Raw genomic sequence first — 18,085 nt, 5'->3', positions numbered from 1 at the left:
TCACTTTCGCGGTGGCAAGTTTGCAATTCATGAAAGGGGGAATGGGAAGTCACCAAACATATGCTTTACTTGAAGTTTGACTTATTTTACTTAGCTTGGGGCTGTCGATTATTTGACAGTGAGCGCGACACGCATGAAAGGGTCCCCTTGAAGGAAATTCAGTTTCTTCAACAGGCACTCTGCTCAGCACCCCACCCTTCCCACACATGTGACTGCTGCCTTCTTTTAAGCTACAAATGAAGCGTACTTACTCCCCTCACGACGCTCCTCCGCTCCGCCCCCTCCCCACTCTCTCTCCCAGCACACCTCCCCCTCCAGCATACAACACGAAATTCAGGCTCCGCCAGCTCGTCGATTTATTTTAGTACCAACCAATTGACATGTTCCTGTAACTTATTTAAAACTACCATATTTTATAAAACACAATTACGCCCAAATTATTTACTCATCACTTTCGCGGTGGCAAGTCTGCAATTCATGAAAGGGGGAATGGGAAGTCACCAAACATATGCTTTACTTGAAGTTTGACTTATTTTACTTAGCTTGGGGCTGTCGATTATTTGACAGTGAGCGCGACACGCATGAGAGGGTGTCCTTGAAGGAAATTCAGTTTCTTCAACAGGCACTCTGCTCAGCACCCCACCCTTCCCACACACGTGACTGCTGCCTTCTTTTAAGCTACAAATGAAGCGTACTTACTAACACTCAAACCTTCCTGCCTGAACAATTACATTAACCGGCATATTACACCAGGCTCCAGCACGTGTGACGTGTGGAGTTCAATCTCTTACCTAAATGTCATTTCAAAGTCACATCTGAAAAGAGCTTGCTTATAATGTATAATGGCGCTGACGCATGGCTGATATAGTTCACGTGATAAATAATGATAAACTTGTAACTTTCATTGTTTTACGCACAATTTCCGCAGGAGCATGATAAAAATTAAAACGTAGGCACTCACCCACGCAACGCCACTCACCCACGCAACAACACTCACACATGCAACGCCACTCACCCACGCAACGCCACTCACTCAAAGCAACGCCACTCACCCACGCAACGCCACTCACCCACGCAACGCCACTCACACACGCAACCCCACTCATCCACGCAACGCCACTCACACATGCAACGCCACTCACACATGCAACGCCACTCACACATGCAACGCCACTCACCCACGCAACGCCACTCACCCACGCAACGCCACTCACCCACGCAACGCCACTCACCCACGCAATAACACTCACACATGCAACGCCACTCACCCATGCAACGCCACTCACCACGCAACGCCACTCACCCACGCAACAACACTCACACATGCAACGCCACTCACCCACGCAACGCCACTCACCCACGCAACGCCACTCACTCAAAGCCACTCACACCCACGCAGTGCCACTTTCACCCACACTGTACAGTGCACAATAGGTCTCGCAGTAGGAAAGTTGGAGCTATTGGTTTTGTAAATGACAAAGCCCTTTATGTTTTTAACATGAAAACAAAAATAAAAGGCATTGTTATTTGCAATTGTAATAGCTCCAACTTTCCTACTGCGAGACCTATTGGCAACGCCAGTGCTTGTTTGGCACTGTTTTCATCCGGGGCCAACACACCAAATTGAGCCCAGATGTAAGATAAGTAAACATTTTGTGTGACAGCAGGTAATAGTCCCATTCTAAGAAAATACGTCACTGCCCCTCATAGTTAGGGCAGGTCTGCTAAGGTTCCCAGGTCCATCTGTGATGTGTTGCTCCAGTTAATTTTTTTTTCTATTCTAGGACTTTTAGTCATGTTTATTCCATTATAAAACAGGAGTACAAATTCCAAAGTGAAATAAAAATAAACCTGGACTGGAGTAACACATCCCTCATGGATCTAAGAAACTTGGCAGCTATGTCAGCGCTGGCCGCGTCATAGCACTTTACCCCCAAATTTTCAGTCATGCTGTACACCAGCTGTGCTGCTTTACAATATGGCTAAAAGAAATTGACAAAGCCAATAGCTCTCCCACAGACAAAACATTTTACTTTGCCAATGCTTGACCTAAAATGCACTATCATAGGCTCATTTCTGTCAGTATATCTGCATGACCCTGAAGCTATGCTGTGGTTTCCACAGTAGGATGTTTCTTCCATAAGGCATGCTGTGAGTGGAAATCTTGAAACTATAGAAGCAGTGGCCAATGTGCATAAAGAAAAGTATGGGAACTGTGATCTTGACAAATGTGAGGGCTTGTAGGAGCAAGTGTGGGGCAAGGGCAGAGGCGCTGCTAAAAACCCCAAAATATTCTCTGTTTAACGGCATTTCACGCACATAAAATATAATGCACAAACCTTAAATGAAAAATAAATGCAATTTAAATGTATCTGTGGGTAATGCATTTTTCCGATAGGAAAGCTCAGTTGACTAATGTGATCATTATAGAGGAACTACTGATTTGAATCCTGGTTGGTGCACTGGAGAAATAGAGACATGAAAATATAGTGCTAAGAGGAGTGAATATTTCAAGTTTAAAAATATATATTACACAAAAGTATAAGGTTGCACACAGTGTAAAAATACTGTTGCAAAATGTACAAACAGGTTGTTTAAATGGTAACAGTGCTTTCAAAAGTTACGTTTTCAGTAAGGCGCTGCTGTACCAAATGTAAACTCTTTTATAGGTTGCCATTAAAAGGACAACTTTCATTTTAATCAATTGAAGCCTTTACTAGTGCCCAAGCAGCCTTTAGATTGGCTGATTAACCAATTTTACACATTTACATTTGTTTAAGGCAGCGCACCTTGGAGAAATCGCTTGGTACTTCTTCGGCTAGTGTTGTCACTTCCCCCAAAATGAAAAATACCGGCCATTTGTTTATCTTTTCAGAGTCTATAAAGGCTGTGATGTGATACTGAAATAGAACTTCATATAAAGTCATCTGTATTCATTTGTAACATGACTCTTCTGTTTTTATTTACTTTACGTACAGTCAGAGATCAGAAAGGCAGCTCTAGAATATGTTTTAAAGCTTTCTTCTTACAATTGTTGTTTGATTTGGGGGGGAAATACCGGCGTTAGTTGAGTTTCCTAATTTTTATTCCGGCCGTGGCATTTAAATAATGGTTCTTGCGGGTAGAAAAACAGTCAGGTGGCAGCAGCAGCACGCATTCTTCAGCTGCCTCTGCCTGTTCTCACTTCATAGTAGAAGAGACTTATCTTCTCTCCTTTCAACTTGCGGAACTCAACCCTTGAAGGAACGGTGTTTTTTAATTAAAACTTAAATGAGACAAAAACTAGGCTCTTGCAGTAACACTTCTAAGAGAATTTCATGAAGTTGTAATTCACGTTATATTAAACAAGTACACGATGACCATGCCCTTTTGGACAGAATAAACGATCTTGAGGCGTTTGTTTGTATGAGCTGACGGTCATTCTGCCTCTTGAAACAAAATCACACCACTCCAAGATGGCCGACCAATGCTGCCGGTCTGTCTTATGTCGCCTAACGAACTAACACTCAACCATCCACAGCAGAGAGGAAGCGGATGTGATGTCTAACGTAAACCGGAACTAGTGCTACCGGTCGCTTCCATCCATGTGGGTTCTATAGTGAGTTGTTTTCGTGACGTCACCGCATAGGTAAAGTCAGTGTAGAAGGAAAGATGGGCAAGAAAAGCAAAAAGGAAAAAAAGGTGAAAGGGGCTGAGAAGACAGCTGCCAAGATGGAGAAGAAGGTGACCAAGCGTGGCAAGAAGGAGGAGGTGAGTCACGTTGGAGCACTGTAAGAGGGCAATTCCCAAAGGAAGCAGCACATTTAGAGTTGGTTCTGGCATAGAGTACTGCTGTAGAGAAAGCTGACTGTAACTGCAAATGTGAGCACACGGGAAATAGTAATAGCGAGGACTGCCAAGGCGGGAGCATTGCCACCTGACCACCTTGACCTGATACCTTCAGGTCAAGTTCGCGCTACAAAAAACTCCATGGGAAACAAGCATTGGAAATGCAATAGGTCTCGCATTAGAAAAGTTGGAGTTATTGGTCTTGTAAATGACATATTTTATTTATTTGTTGGTTTTTAAAATTGCTAAATTGATGGCTTTGTCATTTACAATGCCAATAGTTATAACTTTCGCGAATGTGACACCTATAGCATTTGGAATGCAACATGTTTTGTATTTACGTGACTTAGATCGCAGCTCTGGTCGTTAGGCCACATCTCTAGAGAGCAGGAGAGTGCAGCAGGGGAGAGAAGCACAGCAATGCAATAGGTCTCGCATTAGGAAAGTTTGAGCTATTGGTATTGTAAAGGACACATTTTTTATTTATGTGCTTGTTTTGAAAATAGCGAAATTAATAGCTTTGTTATTTACAATGCCAATAGTTTTATCTTTCGCAAATGTGACACCTATTGTAACACAATATGTGTTGTGAGGGGTTGAGGGTGAGGGGTTGAGGGTGAGGGGTTGAGGGTGAGTGAGGGTGAGGGGTTGAGGGTGAGTGAGGGTGAGTGAGGGTGAGGGGTTGAGGGTGAGGGGTTGAGGGTGAGTGAGGGTGAGGGTGAGGGGTTGAGGGTGAGTGAGGGGTTGAGGGTGAGTGAGGGTGAGGGTGAGGGTGAGTGAGGGTGAGTGAGAGTGAGGGTGAGTCAGGGGTTGAGGGTGAGTGGGGTTGAGGGTGAGTGAGGGTGAGGGGTTGAGGGTGAGTGAGGGTGAGGGTGAGTGAGGGTGAGTGAGGGTGAGGGTGAGTGAGGGTGAGGGTGAGTGAGGGTGAGGGTGAGTGAGGGTGAGGGGTTGAGGGTGAGTGAGGGTGAGGGGTTGAGGGTGAGTGAGGTTGAGGGTGAGTGAGGGTGAGTGAGGGTGAGTGAGGGTGAGTGAGGGTGAGTGAGGGTGAGGGTGGTTGAGGGTGAGGGGTTGAGGGTGAGTGAGGGTGAGGGGTTGAGGGTGAGGGGTTGAGGGTGAGGGTGAGTGAGGGTGAGTGAGGGTGAGGGTGAGTGAGGGTGAGGGTGAGTGAGGGTGAGGGTGGGTGAGGGTGAGTGAGGGTGAGGGGTTGAGGGTGAGGGGTTGAGGGTGAGTGAGGGTGAGGGGTTGAGGGGTTGAGGGTGAGTGAGGGTGAGGGGTTGAGGGTGAGGGTGAGTGAGGGTGAGGGTGAGTGAGGGTGAGGGGCTGAGGGTGAGTGAGGGTGAGGGGTTGAGGGTGTGAGGGTGAGGGGTTGAGGGTGAGAGTGAGGGTGAGTGAGGGTGAGGGTGAGAGGTTGAGGGTGAGTGAGGGTGAGGGGTTGAGGGTGAGTGAGGGTGAGTGAGAGTGAGGGTGAGGGGTTGAGGGTGAGTGAGGGTGAGGGGTTGAGGGTGAGTGAGGGTGGGTGAGGGTGGGTGAGGATGGGTGAGGGGTTGAGGGTGAGTGAGGGTGAGGGGTTGAGGGTGAGTGAGGGTGAGTGAGGGTGAGTGAGGGTGAGGGTGAGGGTGAGTGAGGGTGAGTGAGGGTGAGTGAGGGTGAGGGGTTGAGGGTGAGGGGTTGAGGGTGAGGGGTTGAGGGTGAGGGGTTGAGGGTGGGTGAGGGTGAGGGGTTGAGGGTGAGTGAGGGTGAGGGGTTGAGGGTGAGTGAGGGTGGGTGAGGATGGGTGAGGGGTTGAGGGTGGGTGAGGGGTTGAGGGTGAGTGAGGGTGAGGGTGAGTGAGGGTGGGTGAGGGTGAGTGAGGGTGAGGGGTTGAGGGAGGGTGAGGGTGAGTGAGGGTGAGGGAGGGTGAGGGGTTGAGGGAGGGTGAGGGTGAGTGAGGGTGAGGGGTTGAGGGTGAGTGAGGGTGAGGATGAGTGAAGGTGAGGGTGAGCGAGGGTGAGGGTGAGTAAGGGTGAGTGAGGGTGAGGGGTTGAGGGTGAGTGAGGGTGAGTGAGGGTGAGGGGTTGAGGGTGAGGGTGGGTGAGGGTGAGGGTGAGTGAGGGTGAGGGTGAGTGAGGGTGAGGGTGAGGGAGGGTGAGTGAGGGTGAGTGAGGGTGAAGGGTTGAGGGTGAGTGAGGGTGAGGGGTTGAGGGTGAGTGAGGGTGAGGGGTTGAGGGTGAGTGAGGGTGAGTGAGGGTGAGGGTGAGGGGGTGAGTGAGGGTGAGGGGGTGAGTGAGGGTGAGGGTAAGTGAGGGTGAGGGGTTGAGGGTGAGTGAGGGTGAGGGTGGGTGAGGGTGGGTGAGGGGTTGAGGGTGAGTGAGGGTGAGGGTGAGTGAGGGTGAGGGTGAGTGAGGGTTAGGATGAGGGGTTGAGGGTGAGTGAGAGTGAGGGTGAGTGAGGGGTTGAGGGTGAGGGGTTGAGGGGTTGAGGGTGAGGGGTTGAGGGTGAGTGAGGGTGAGTGAGGGTGAGGGGTTGAGGGTGAGTGAGGGTGAGGGGTTGAGGGTGAGTGAGGGTGAGGGGTTGAGGGTGAATGAGGGTGAGGGTGAGGGTGAGTGAGGGTGAGGGCGAGTGAGGGTGAGGGCGAGTGAGGGTGAGGGTGAGTGAGGGTGAGTGAGGGTGAGTGAGGGTGAGTGAGGGTGAGTGAGGGTGAGTGAGGGTGAGGGTGAGTGAGGGTGAGGGTGAGTGAGGGTGAGGGTGAGTGAGGGTGAGTGAGGGTGAGGGTGAGTGAGGGTGAGGGTGAGTGAGGGTGAGTGAGGGTGAGGGTGAGTGTGAGTGAGGGTGAGGGTGAGTGAGGGTGAGTGAGGGTGAGGGTGAGTGAGGGTGAGGGTGAGTGAGGGTGAGGGTGAGGGAGGGTGAGGGTGAGTGAGGGTGAGGGTGAGGGAGGGTGAGGGTGAGTGAGGGTGAGGGTGAGTGAGGGTGAGGGTGAGTGAGGGTGAGTGAGGGTGAGGGTGAGTGAGGGTGAGGGTGAGTGTGAGTGAGGGTGAGTGAGGGTGAGGGTGAGTGAGGGTGAGGGTGAGTGAGGGTGAGTGAGGGTGAGGGTGAGGGAGGGTGAGGGAGGGTGAGTGAGGGTGAGGGTGAGTGAGGGTGAGGGTGAGTGAGGGTGAGTGAGGGTGAGGGTGAGGGAGGGTGAGGGAGGGTGAGTGAGGGTGAGGGTGAGTGAGGGTGAGTGAGGGTGAGGGTGAGTGAGGGTGAGGGTGAGTGAGGGGTTGAGGGTGAGTGAGGGTGAGGGTGAGTGAGGGTGAGGGGTTGAGGGTGAGTGGGGTTGAGGGTGAGGGTGAGAGTGAGTGAGGGTGAGTGAGGGGTTGAGGGTGAGTGAGGGTGAGGGTGAGGGTGGGTGAGGGGTTGAGGGTGAGTGAGGGTGAGGGTGAGTGAGGGTGAGTGTGAGGGGAGATGTATATGGGCATATAACGAGAAAGCGAAAGTGAAAGAACAGGTGATGTGGAGGACTCAGAGGTAATCAGAACGGAGCCGAACGCAGAGGAGATGGCTTCGAGCTCCAGTACAGGTAGAGAGAGGAATGACAAGGACACGAGGGCAGCTTGGGAAGGACTTCTGCTGATTACCTTCAAGTACCGTCTTCCACTGCCAAGTAAACTGCTCTCAGAACAGAAAGGGCAGAGGGGGAGCATGAAACAGAAGACAGGTATAGTGACTAAGCAAAGGGCAGGGCGACAAACAAGAATAATGATCATACGGATAGGGGTTCAAAGGCGGCAAGGATGAGGCTCATGAAATTACGCGTTGGCAATTTGGATAAATACATTAAATGATTACGTTAAACAGAGTAGGCTATAGCCAGAGAGAGGAGGCATGCAGGGAAAGAAGTTAAGGCAAGAGGGAATCCAGGCCAGACTCTCCTGCTCTGGATTCATAATAGAGTGTGAAGAGGGTTATTAGATGACGTGCAATATTAGGATGTAAAACTGTTAACAAAAAAAACCTTCAGAAATAAACATTTTTACGCAATAAAGTGCTATAGTAGTTTGATGCACTAAAATCACACTAACGCTGCTATGATTGGTTCCTTTTTAGGAAACAAAAAGGGTTGCCAGTACTGATGTGAATTATTTAGAAAATTACATTGATTCTGCACGGGGGTTGGTCAGAATTCCAATTCCGGTTCCTATTTGGACGATTATATTTACTATTAGTATCACTATCCGTCCCTGATGATGAGGTATCTGAAAAGGAGATAAACTGCTTTCTTGATCTACCTTGGTTGTCTTGGAGGAAACGCCTTGATTCTGTTTTAGAATAAAAATCTGCCTGCAAATATGGATATATATTGTCCAACGAGAAGTTCTTTTTATCTTTCTCAAATTGGTTCGACTTCTGTGTAATAGTGTAGTCTTTAAATTCTTGTATCTCTTTGGCCACTTTTTCTAGTAATGCTTTCGCATCCGCTATGGTGGGATTCGTGCTAATTTCGGCTTCTTGTTTTTCAATTTCAGCTAGTTCTTCCTTAGAAATTCTGACGGCTGTCTCAACAGTTAAAACCATAAGGTCTCTGCTGCACTTAGTTTCAATCAATGAGAAGCCTTTTTAGGTCTCGCCTGTCGATGCGCATGCGCATCGAGCTTGCGAGACTATTGGGGCTTAAACAGTCTTTAACCAACTTGCAAGGAATCGTGGCGATTCCTTGCAGTGCCCGTGAAATTCAAGCTTAATGCGCATGTGCATTGAGCTTAAAAGCGCGTGCACATGCCCCCAGCCGCCTGCTTGCATGTATTTTCCCTCAGCCGCACTCCTCCCACACCCCCGCTCCGCCCCCTCCCCTGCCAGCCGTGTCGCATTTCTTCAGTTCCCTTAGCCGCACTCCAGGCCCCTGCTGCTTTCACACCCTCATGCCGCTCTCCCCGCTCCGCCCCCTCCCCTGCCCGCCGTGTCGCATTCATCCCCCCTCCCCTTCTCTGCCTTCCCTCCGTCTTCCCTCCCACAGGCAACAAGAGGCTACTTCACGACGCGCGTCCACATCACAGCCATCAGCCTCCCTCCCGCGGGCAGCTTGGCCTCAGGTATTCACCCCAGCGCGACTTCTCCTCCCCCCTAATTACATGCCTGCTGTTTACTTCTTTCACGGCAGCTCTCTCGCACATCAAAGGCTGCCCCCCACGCCTCGCAACAGACTTCATTGGAATGCGTTCCATGCATTCTCCCCTCCCTTTCAGCCTCTTTCCCAGCTCCAAGCCGGACCCTCCTTTCTCACCTCCTCTTTCTTTATTTACAGGGAGAACTTGTATTTTTCCCCGAGGCAACCAGTTCTGACACACACCAACTTAGAGCTTGACTTGTACTGACGCTGTCACCCCAGCAGACATGCAAGCATCAGACATCCACAAGCATCAGACATATATATTCACCCACTCTGCTTCAGTCACCCACTCTGCTTCATTCACCCACTCTGCTTCAGTCACCCACTCTGCTTCAGTCACCCACTCTGCTTCAGTCACCCACTCTGCTTCAGTCACCCACTCTGCTTCAGTCACCCACTCTGCTTCAGTCACCCACTCTGCTTCAGTCACCCACTCTGCTTCAGTCACCCACTCTGCTTCAGTCACCCACTCTGCTTCAGTCACCCACTCTGCTTCAGTCACCCACTCTGCTTCAGTCACCCACTCTGCTTCAGTCACCCACTCTGCTTCAGTCACCCACTCTGCTTCAGTCAGTCACCCACTCTGCTTCAGTCAGTCACCCACTCTGCTTCAGTCAGTCACCCACTCTGCTTCAGTCAGTCACCCACTCTGCTTCAGTCAGTCACCCACTCTGCTTCAGTCAGTCACCCACTCTGCTTCAGTCAGTCACCCACTCTGCTTCAGTCAGTCACCCACTCTGCTTCAGTCAGTCACCCACTCTGCTTCAGTCAGTCACCCACTCTGCTTCAGTCAGTCACCCACTCTGCTTCAGTCAGTCACCCACTCTGCTTCAGTCAGTCACCCACTCTGCTTCAGTCAGTCACCCACTCTGCTTCAGTCAGTCACCCACTCTGCTTCAGTCAGTCACCCACTCTGCTTCAGTCAGTCACCCACTCTGCTTCAGTCAGTCACCCACTCTGCTTCAGTCAGTCACCCACTCTGCTTCAGTCAGTCACCCACTCTGCTTCAGTCAGTCACCCACTCTGCTTCAGTCAGTCACCCACTCTGCTTCAGTCACCCACTCTAAATCTTTCACCCACTCTAAATCTTTCACCCACTCTGCACCTTTCACCCACTCATGCATTCACACACCTTCCAATCCTTGCCCTCAAACAGCAAAGGCCTTACTTGCCACAAGCGCAGCACAAGCTTTACACACGCAGTTCAATATTCATCTAGATGTTCGTTTCTATAGACCTACCCGGGGAGCACAACACCGTAAATAAAACATGTTCACAAGAGGTACATTATTCTGTTAACATATGTAGCATGATGTACCTTAGGCCTTTGACATGGCAGACGTCACAAGTGCAACCCTCGCTCCCCTACACACTTAAACGCACCTGTCAGCACCCGTGCTTCCGGCTGTCTCTGCAGTACTGGGCACAGTTTTGCGAACTGTATTTCATTTCCTTGCGCATTGTACTGAGCCCACAAGCTGTATTTTTGTGCGGCTATGATCCTGGTGTCACCTGGCTCTATCTTGGTGAAGAACATAGACTGAACAGTACAGCAGTGTTTGGATTTAAACTACTTGCTACTCGAATCTGGAATTCGTTTGTGGTCTGGAATTCGTTTGTGGCTAACCTTCAAGGTGGCGTTGAGCTTTCTCATTGGCAGCAGTTCTGCCTTTAGTGATTCTGTGCATGTTGACACTGCATCTCTATTTACCTGTCTGAGCAGACTCCTGACTTGGGTCAAGAGGATGCAATTTTATCAAATCTACTTGTCCAGTTAGGTAGTTTTTGGAGAAATCAACTTGTCCGATTTAAAAAAGCTTAACTTCCCATATTTACAGAATGCAGTGAAGTGACTGATCACGGAAGAGATCGTATTAGAGCTCTGATAGCTTCTCTGCCTATGCCAGAGTTCTATTAAGTCAGCGTTTTTTGTATCTTTGTAATGATACAGGATTTTAGATATACCAAGGCTTAATTTGCGTCAAATCTTTGAATAATCACGCGCTGTGTGTTCAGGGCCTCTGTTTATGAACACGATAATCTTAGGCCAGTTTTCTTATGGCAGGGCTTAAGATATGCCAGCATTTAGTTCGCGAAAATTCATATTATAGCAGATTTGAAGAAATATAATTGTTTATACGAGGGATGCTTGTGTTAAGAGTCACAGTGCACGCCTTTCCTGTGCTAAACACAAAGCCAATGCAACAGGGGCTGCAGCTGTTCCTGCTTCCCAGACTGCACAGGCAGCCTCTGTGTAAGCGTGTGTTGGTTGTATTTGACAGCTGCCCGCAACACAAACGTAACGTCAAACATCTAACACCACAGGCTTCAAACACACCGTGACAGCACAGGCTTTACATGCACACGTTGCCCACTCTGCATCTTTCGCCCACTCTGCATCTTTCGCCCACTCTGCATCTTTCGCCCACTCTGCATCTTTCGCCCACTCTGCACCTTTCGCCCACTCTGCACCTTTCGCCCACTCTGCACCTTTCGCCCACTCTGCACCTTTCCCCCACTCTGCACCTTTCGCCCACTCTGCACCTTTCGCCCACTCTGCACCTTTCGCCCACTCTGCACCTTTCGCCCACTCTGTACCTTTCGCCCACTCACTCACCCTCAACCCCTCACCCTCACCCTCACTCACCCTCAACCCCTCACCCCCTCACCCTCACTCACCCTCAACCCCTCACCCCCTCACCCTCACTCACCCTCAACCCCTCACCCCCTCACCCTCACTCACCCTCAACCCCTCACCCCCTCACCCTCACTCACCCTCAACCCCTCACCCCCTCACCCTCACTCACCCTCAACCCCTCACCCCCTCACCCTCAACACCTCACCCTCACTCACCCTCAACGCCTCACCCTCAACACCTCACCCTCACTCACCCTCAACGCCTCACCCTCAACACCTCACCCTCACTCACCCTCACAACACATATTGTGTTACAATAGGTGTCACATTTGCGAAAGATAAAACGATTGGCATTGTAAATAACAAAGCTATTATTTCGCTATTTTAAAAACAAGCACATACATAAAAAATGTGTCCTTTACAATACCAATAGCTCAAACTTTCCTAATACGAGACATATTGCATTGCTGTGCTTCTCTCCCCTGCTGCACTCTCCTGCTCTCTAGAGATGTAGCATAACGACGAGAGCTGCCATATAAGTCACGTAAATACAAAACATGTTGCATTCCAAATGCTATAGGTGTCACATTCGCGAAAGTTATAACTATTGGGATTGTAAATGACAAAGCCATCAATTTAGCAATTTTAACAACGAAAAAATAAATAAAATATGTCATTTACAAGACCAATAACTACAACTTTTCTAATGCGAGACCTATTGCATTCCAACCCCACTCATCCACGCAACGCCACTCACCCACGCAACGCCACTCACCCACGCAACGCCACTCACCCACGCAACGCCACTCACCCACGCAACGCCACTCACCCACGCAACGCCACTCACCCACGCAACGCCACTCACCCACGCAACGCCACTCATCCACGCAACAGTCAACCACGCAACGCCACTCATCCACGCAACGCCACTCATCCACGCAACGCCACTCATCCACGCAACGCCACTCATCCACGCAACGCCACTCATCCATTTGCAAAACGAAAAATGTCAAACTCTTCTATTGCGAGACCTATTGCATTGTCAATGCTTGTTTAAAAATTGGGTCCTCAGTAAAAATTACTGGGATATTTTTAATTTGTAACCCACTTGGAATGGTTCCTTCTCTAAGGTGTTGCAGTAAAAAATGACCATGAAGGTCTGTCCTAATCTGCTTCTTTTTTAGGCGAAGCAGTTTATCAGATTCATTGAAAGCTGTTGCTGTCTCACTCAAAGAAACAGACGAGAAGACGGGGGGGTCACTCAGCAAATTCCTGATGTGGTCCTCAGAATAAGCAAAGGTGTCCTTTTCAGCCATTACTCGGAAAGGAAGAAAACAAGCATTTACAATGCAATGGTCTCGGCAATAATATTGGTAGAGCTATTGGTATTGCTCATTATTATTTTTTTTGTATCCCTAAATAAATGGCATTGTTATTTCTATTGGCATATACACAGCTTCCCGCATGCGGCCATCTTCTGCGCACACTAGATGTATTCGAAGCCCTCACCGGTTGCCCCCACGGCCTGCCCTGCCCCCATGGACCCCAGGCCCCCCGCGGTCAGAGTCGTTGTCAGCCGATGGGCCTCTTCTGGCCGCTGAAGCCGCTTCCCCTGCCCCATTATCAGCTCTTCGCGCCGCACCCTCTGGCTGTGCGGGGACAAAAAGGACTGAAAGAGCCCCCACCCGCCCCAGGGGGCAGCCACTTACCCTGATAGCGGGGCACTTACTGGGCAATAGTATCTGCGTCCCCGCGAAGGGGAGGGGGCTCACCCGGATTTATGGCAGATACGCGCATGCAGCCTGCCCAATGGGACATAATAGTACCCAAGCTTTGGCGCATTTTTTATATAACGCGAACTCGACCCGAAGGTATTGGACAGCTTTCCATGAGCACCGGGTTCCCTAAACATGGACACATTCTATTTTGGGATGCAGGAGGAGATAAGTGATTTGCCCAGAATCACAAGATGTTGAGACAACGAGACTTGAACCTGGTTTCCAAAGCTCCAAATGCTGCTGCTCTGGCCCTTTAGCCACACCCACATGTCACTAGGACCTACCGCACGGGCCATCTCGATATGGGAGGAGACATTTTCACGTTCGCATCCTGCCCTACTTGCTACGAAAACGTAACCTCCCTGCCCATGAGAATGTGTAAACATGGTGTGGTTCTCTTATACAGCGCCCCAATGCCCTCGAGCGAAGTTGGCGCTCCATAACGCTGCAATATACAACTAGGCAGTGTACTCAGGATATTGCCCCCAAATAAACAAGTCAATTTGGATAAGGAGTGTTGATACTGCCCCACAAATCTAGAACTTCTTCTGAGTTATACTGATGCTGCCTACCGTAGTACATGTTAATACTGCCCATTCAAAAACTGGCAGCTCTGCCGATAAGTGTGCCCCATTTCAAGGGTACAGTACAGAACACGGACAGCAAGAGCTATCGGTAATAATGTACAGGTCAAGGGTCATCAAGAGAGAACAACGTGTTTTTGAAAGAAGAAATTTAAAAAAATGTAAATTATGAGACTCGGACAAAGCGACGGAAATTGTCTAACTCTTTAATAACCCGCGTGCCTCGATGGAAGCACACATTCCAAAAGAAACCCCGAGTGATACGAGTCTCAGCTCACAGTCTTTCCCCAAGTTCAGTTCAAAATTAAGTTTAAGATAAAGAATTACATTAAAAAAGGCCCCCCAAGTTCATACCTTCCACAAATTCAAATCCACACTCGTGTATCTACTCCTAAAATAGAAAAGAAAAAACTGACAACTGCCACAAAGAGGACTCAAAACTCCTGATACGTGCTGAAGCACCAAATCCAAAGCAAAACGTCCCAAACTCAAGTCTGTATATAAAATTGCAAAGCACAAATGCACATCTTTGCCTAAACGACGCATCCCATGTTTACATCCTCACTAAAGCCGCAATGCTTTGCCAACATGTGGACCTAGAACAGCACATTCTATTCGCATACAACACCTGAAGAAACATTCAAACTCAACCCTGCCCCAAAGAATGCCGAACGGTCACATCGGCCCAAATCAAAACATATCAATCTCGCATCTGCCCTAGGAAACTGCTTATCACAGCACAACCATAGCTCGCATTTGCGTCTAAAGCTGTACATACAGAGCAGGGCTGATTTACAGTAGCACATTCAAGCACACATCTGCGCTTAAAGCAGCATGTCCCTATTTCACATCTTCCCCAATTAAGCGCGGGACAACCTACAATCTCCCCATAAAAGCATTGTCCAATCTCACGAGTACACTGAAGCGGCACATGCCATAGTAATATATCGAAGAAAAACACCCCAAGATGACACCTACCTGAGGACGCAGTACAACCAAAGCACGCGGAATGCATCTACAGCGGCACATTCCAATCTCACCACTGAATAATGCAGCACATCTGCACCTCAAGCACTACACCCGAAGATCACATCTGCACCTAAAGCAATACACCAGAAACTCACATCGCATCTCAAGCAACAAAACCCAAGCTCACATCTACAACACAATACACCCTAAAGTCGCAACTGTGCCTCTAGGAACAGACCGCAGGCTCATCCCTGCAATTAAGTATCACATCCAACACTCCTATCTGCTCACGAAACAACACACCCCAAACTAAAATCTGCAAGAAAGCCCATACTTAACAAATGTATAGGTGTAGTATAGTAGCACATTTCGAGCCCGCGTCTGCATCTAAGCTCACGTCTCCCACAGCAAAACAACTGTTGTTTCAAATACGCCCAATCTGTCAGCCATAAAACAATTTTGCCCCCAAAGCATGCCCCGTTATAGTCCCCTTTTAACAAACATTTCTTCGAGCAGACCAAAGAATGGAGGAAAACGAGAAAGAGAAAGATTATAGGAACGAAAGAGGAGGAAACACAAAGGAGGAAAGAGAGAGAGAGAGAGAGAGAGAGAGAGAAGAAGGAAGAACACCAGGTGCCCAACAGAGAGAGGGGATTAGCGATACACAGAGAGACCAAGAAACGGAGAAAAACGAGAGAAAGAGGAAGATTATAAGAACGAAAGAGGAGGAGGAGGAAACACACAGAAAGAAAGAGAGAGAGGAAGGAGATAGATGGAGAAGGAGGAAGATTAGAAGAAGTAAGAGGAGAAGGAGAAGGAATAAAGAGAGAGAGAGGGGTGGGTGAAAGGTCGCAAAGTGACAAGCACCTGACGAGTAGAGAGCGGGAGAAGAAATTTGACAGCAGTGAAAGGAAAGAGAAGTTCAGAGGAAGAGACGAGCTGCAGGGAAGGACAGAGAGAGAAGGACAGAGACACTGACTAAAGAGAGATGCGAAGGGTAAGGAAGGGAGTAAAGAAAGAGAGGGGGGCTTCAGAGAGGGAAAGAGACCTCCAGAGAGAGAGGGAGAGAGAAGAGGAGCCAGAGAAGGAAAGAGCCCCCTGCCGAGAGAGGAAGATGAGGGACAGACGAGGCGCAGCGAAGGCCGAGGGCCCCTACCTCTCCCGTTGACCTGCACTGAGGACGAACACAGCGGCGGCCCCGCCTCGGCCTTTTCTACCCCTTGGGGGGCTCCAAACACGCCCCTCCCGCGGCACTTTCATCACTTCTCAACTTCACAACATGTGCAAGCCTGGCCCCCTGCAGCGCCCGTGGGCGGTACAGGACACCACTTATTCAGGGGGACCACGAGGACATCTCCTTCTCCCGGGGGGCCGCAGAGTCCGTGTCCTGACCGCAAAAAACCACTAGAACCGTCATACCCATCTCCTGTAGTACCACAGCATCTGCATCCTGTAGTATAATGAAGCCATTAGTACAGTGGTGTTCATACCCTGTAGGGCCACAGCATCCGTATCCTGTAGTATAATGAAGCCATTAGTATAATAATACCAATCTCCTGTAGTACCACAGCATCCATATCTTTTAGCACAATGAAACCGCTAGCACAATAATATCCACAACTTGTAGTACAACAGCATCCGTATACTGTAACACAATGAACTGCCCTACAGTGCTAGAGCGTAGCAGGAGAGCTGCGGGCGGATGGGGGAGGGGGGGGGGGACTGGGACGAAGAAGGACTGCGGGCGGAGGGAGGGGGGAAGAGCAGGACGGAAGGAGCTGCGGGCGGAGAGGAGGGGGGGGGGAGCGGGACCGGGACGAAGAAGGACTGCGGGCGGAGGGAGGGGGGAAGAGCAGGACGGAAGGAGCTGCGGGGAGGGGGGGGGAGCGGGACCGGGACGAAGAAGGACTGCGGGCGGAGGGAGGGGGGAAGAGCAGGACGGAAGGAGCTGCGGGCGGAGGGGAGGGGGGGGGAGCGGGACCGGGACGAAGAAGGACTGCGGGCGGAGGGAGGGGGGAAGAGCAGGACGGACGGAGCTGCGGGGGGAGGGCAGAGCTGGACAAAGGAAATCGGAGGGAAGGGGGGACGAGCAGAGCAGCTCTAGAAACCACCACCTTCTTTCTCCGAGGCAAAGCAGAAATGCCTCGGAGAAAGCATGGTCATTTTCGCATTCGGGGGCGTGTGTTTTGCGCCCTGAGTGACAGACGACGTCACAGGGCTAAAGAATGCAAAAAATCACGCCCCCGAATCCGAAAAAGACGGAGCTTCTTTGGAGGGACGGCTCTCTCCTCCAATGGCTGGCCTCTATTTAGGAAGCCAGCCAATCGAGGAGAGACAAAAAGAGAGGCGGGGCTAAAGCATCCACTCTAAGAAACATTAAATCTCGGACTTCCGGTCTTCGACCGGATATTACCGAGACCTAAAAATAGAAAGAATAAATGAAAGGTTAGGACATAAATAAATAAGAGTCACAGTGGGCATAAAACAAACGGAAAGGAACACTGAAATAAATGAATACCTAACCATGAAGAAGGCACAACTTATTAACCTTCGCTCCTACCTAATGGAGCAGCAAAAAAATCCTCGCGGGCAAACGCCCGCTATATCTGCAAGAAACAACAATGGGTTGGCTCTAATCAGTAAGGCTGAGCCGGGATATTTAGGAAACAAAAAGGGTTGCCAGTACTGATGTGAATTATTTAGAAAATTAAATACCTGTCCTATACTCGAAAAGAAATTCCAGAAAGGGAAATGCTAATTAATAGCTTTTTATTTTATCAAATTTGTAGCATCAATAATTCAATAAATTTCTGCATACACAACAAAAAATTGTTTTTACAGCGGACACAAGACATTAGAATATAACTGTACATTAATCATTCATACAAAATTACACACATATCACATTCGAACATCCTACATTCAAACTATCAGAGACATAGTGTATAATACAATTTATATACATTCAAGAGAAAAGAAGAGGAGAGGTAAAAAGGGAGGCCACGATCTGCATGGAAATTACAAAAGATACAGAAACTAATTAACTAAGGTATAGTACATTCCTACATGTTGTATAACTAGAGCAATGCTCATTGGGATTCCTAGTCCAAGGTAATGTACAACTTAAACTGTGGCACACATTCATTAGATGTCCAACAGTTCTGGCA

At 49.3% G+C, this 18,085-nt stretch overlaps 1 protein-coding gene across 2 annotated transcripts in view; it reads left to right on the top strand.

Annotated features, from left to right (window-relative positions):
- Nucleotides 1-3,521: 3,521 nt before the first annotated feature.
- The window catches only part of KLHDC4 (kelch domain containing 4), a 318,635-nt gene continuing 304,071 nt past the window's right edge, over nt 3,522-18,085 (top strand). For both annotated transcript variants that reach the window (XM_078671222.1, XM_078671221.1), the window contains exon 1: nt 3,522-3,750. In XM_078671222.1, the coding sequence (XP_078527348.1) occupies nt 3,652-3,750 (99 nt within the window). In that variant the 5' untranslated portion in view covers nt 3,522-3,651. The remainder of the gene's footprint in view (nt 3,751-18,085) is intronic.

Source organism: Lissotriton helveticus, chromosome 12, assembly GCF_964261635.1.
Source record: "Lissotriton helveticus chromosome 12, aLisHel1.1, whole genome shotgun sequence".
Lineage (NCBI taxonomy): Eukaryota > Metazoa > Chordata > Amphibia > Caudata > Salamandridae > Lissotriton > Lissotriton helveticus.
Note: the sequence above shows the minus strand (reverse complement) of the source record. Positions and strands in the feature narration are given on the sequence as shown.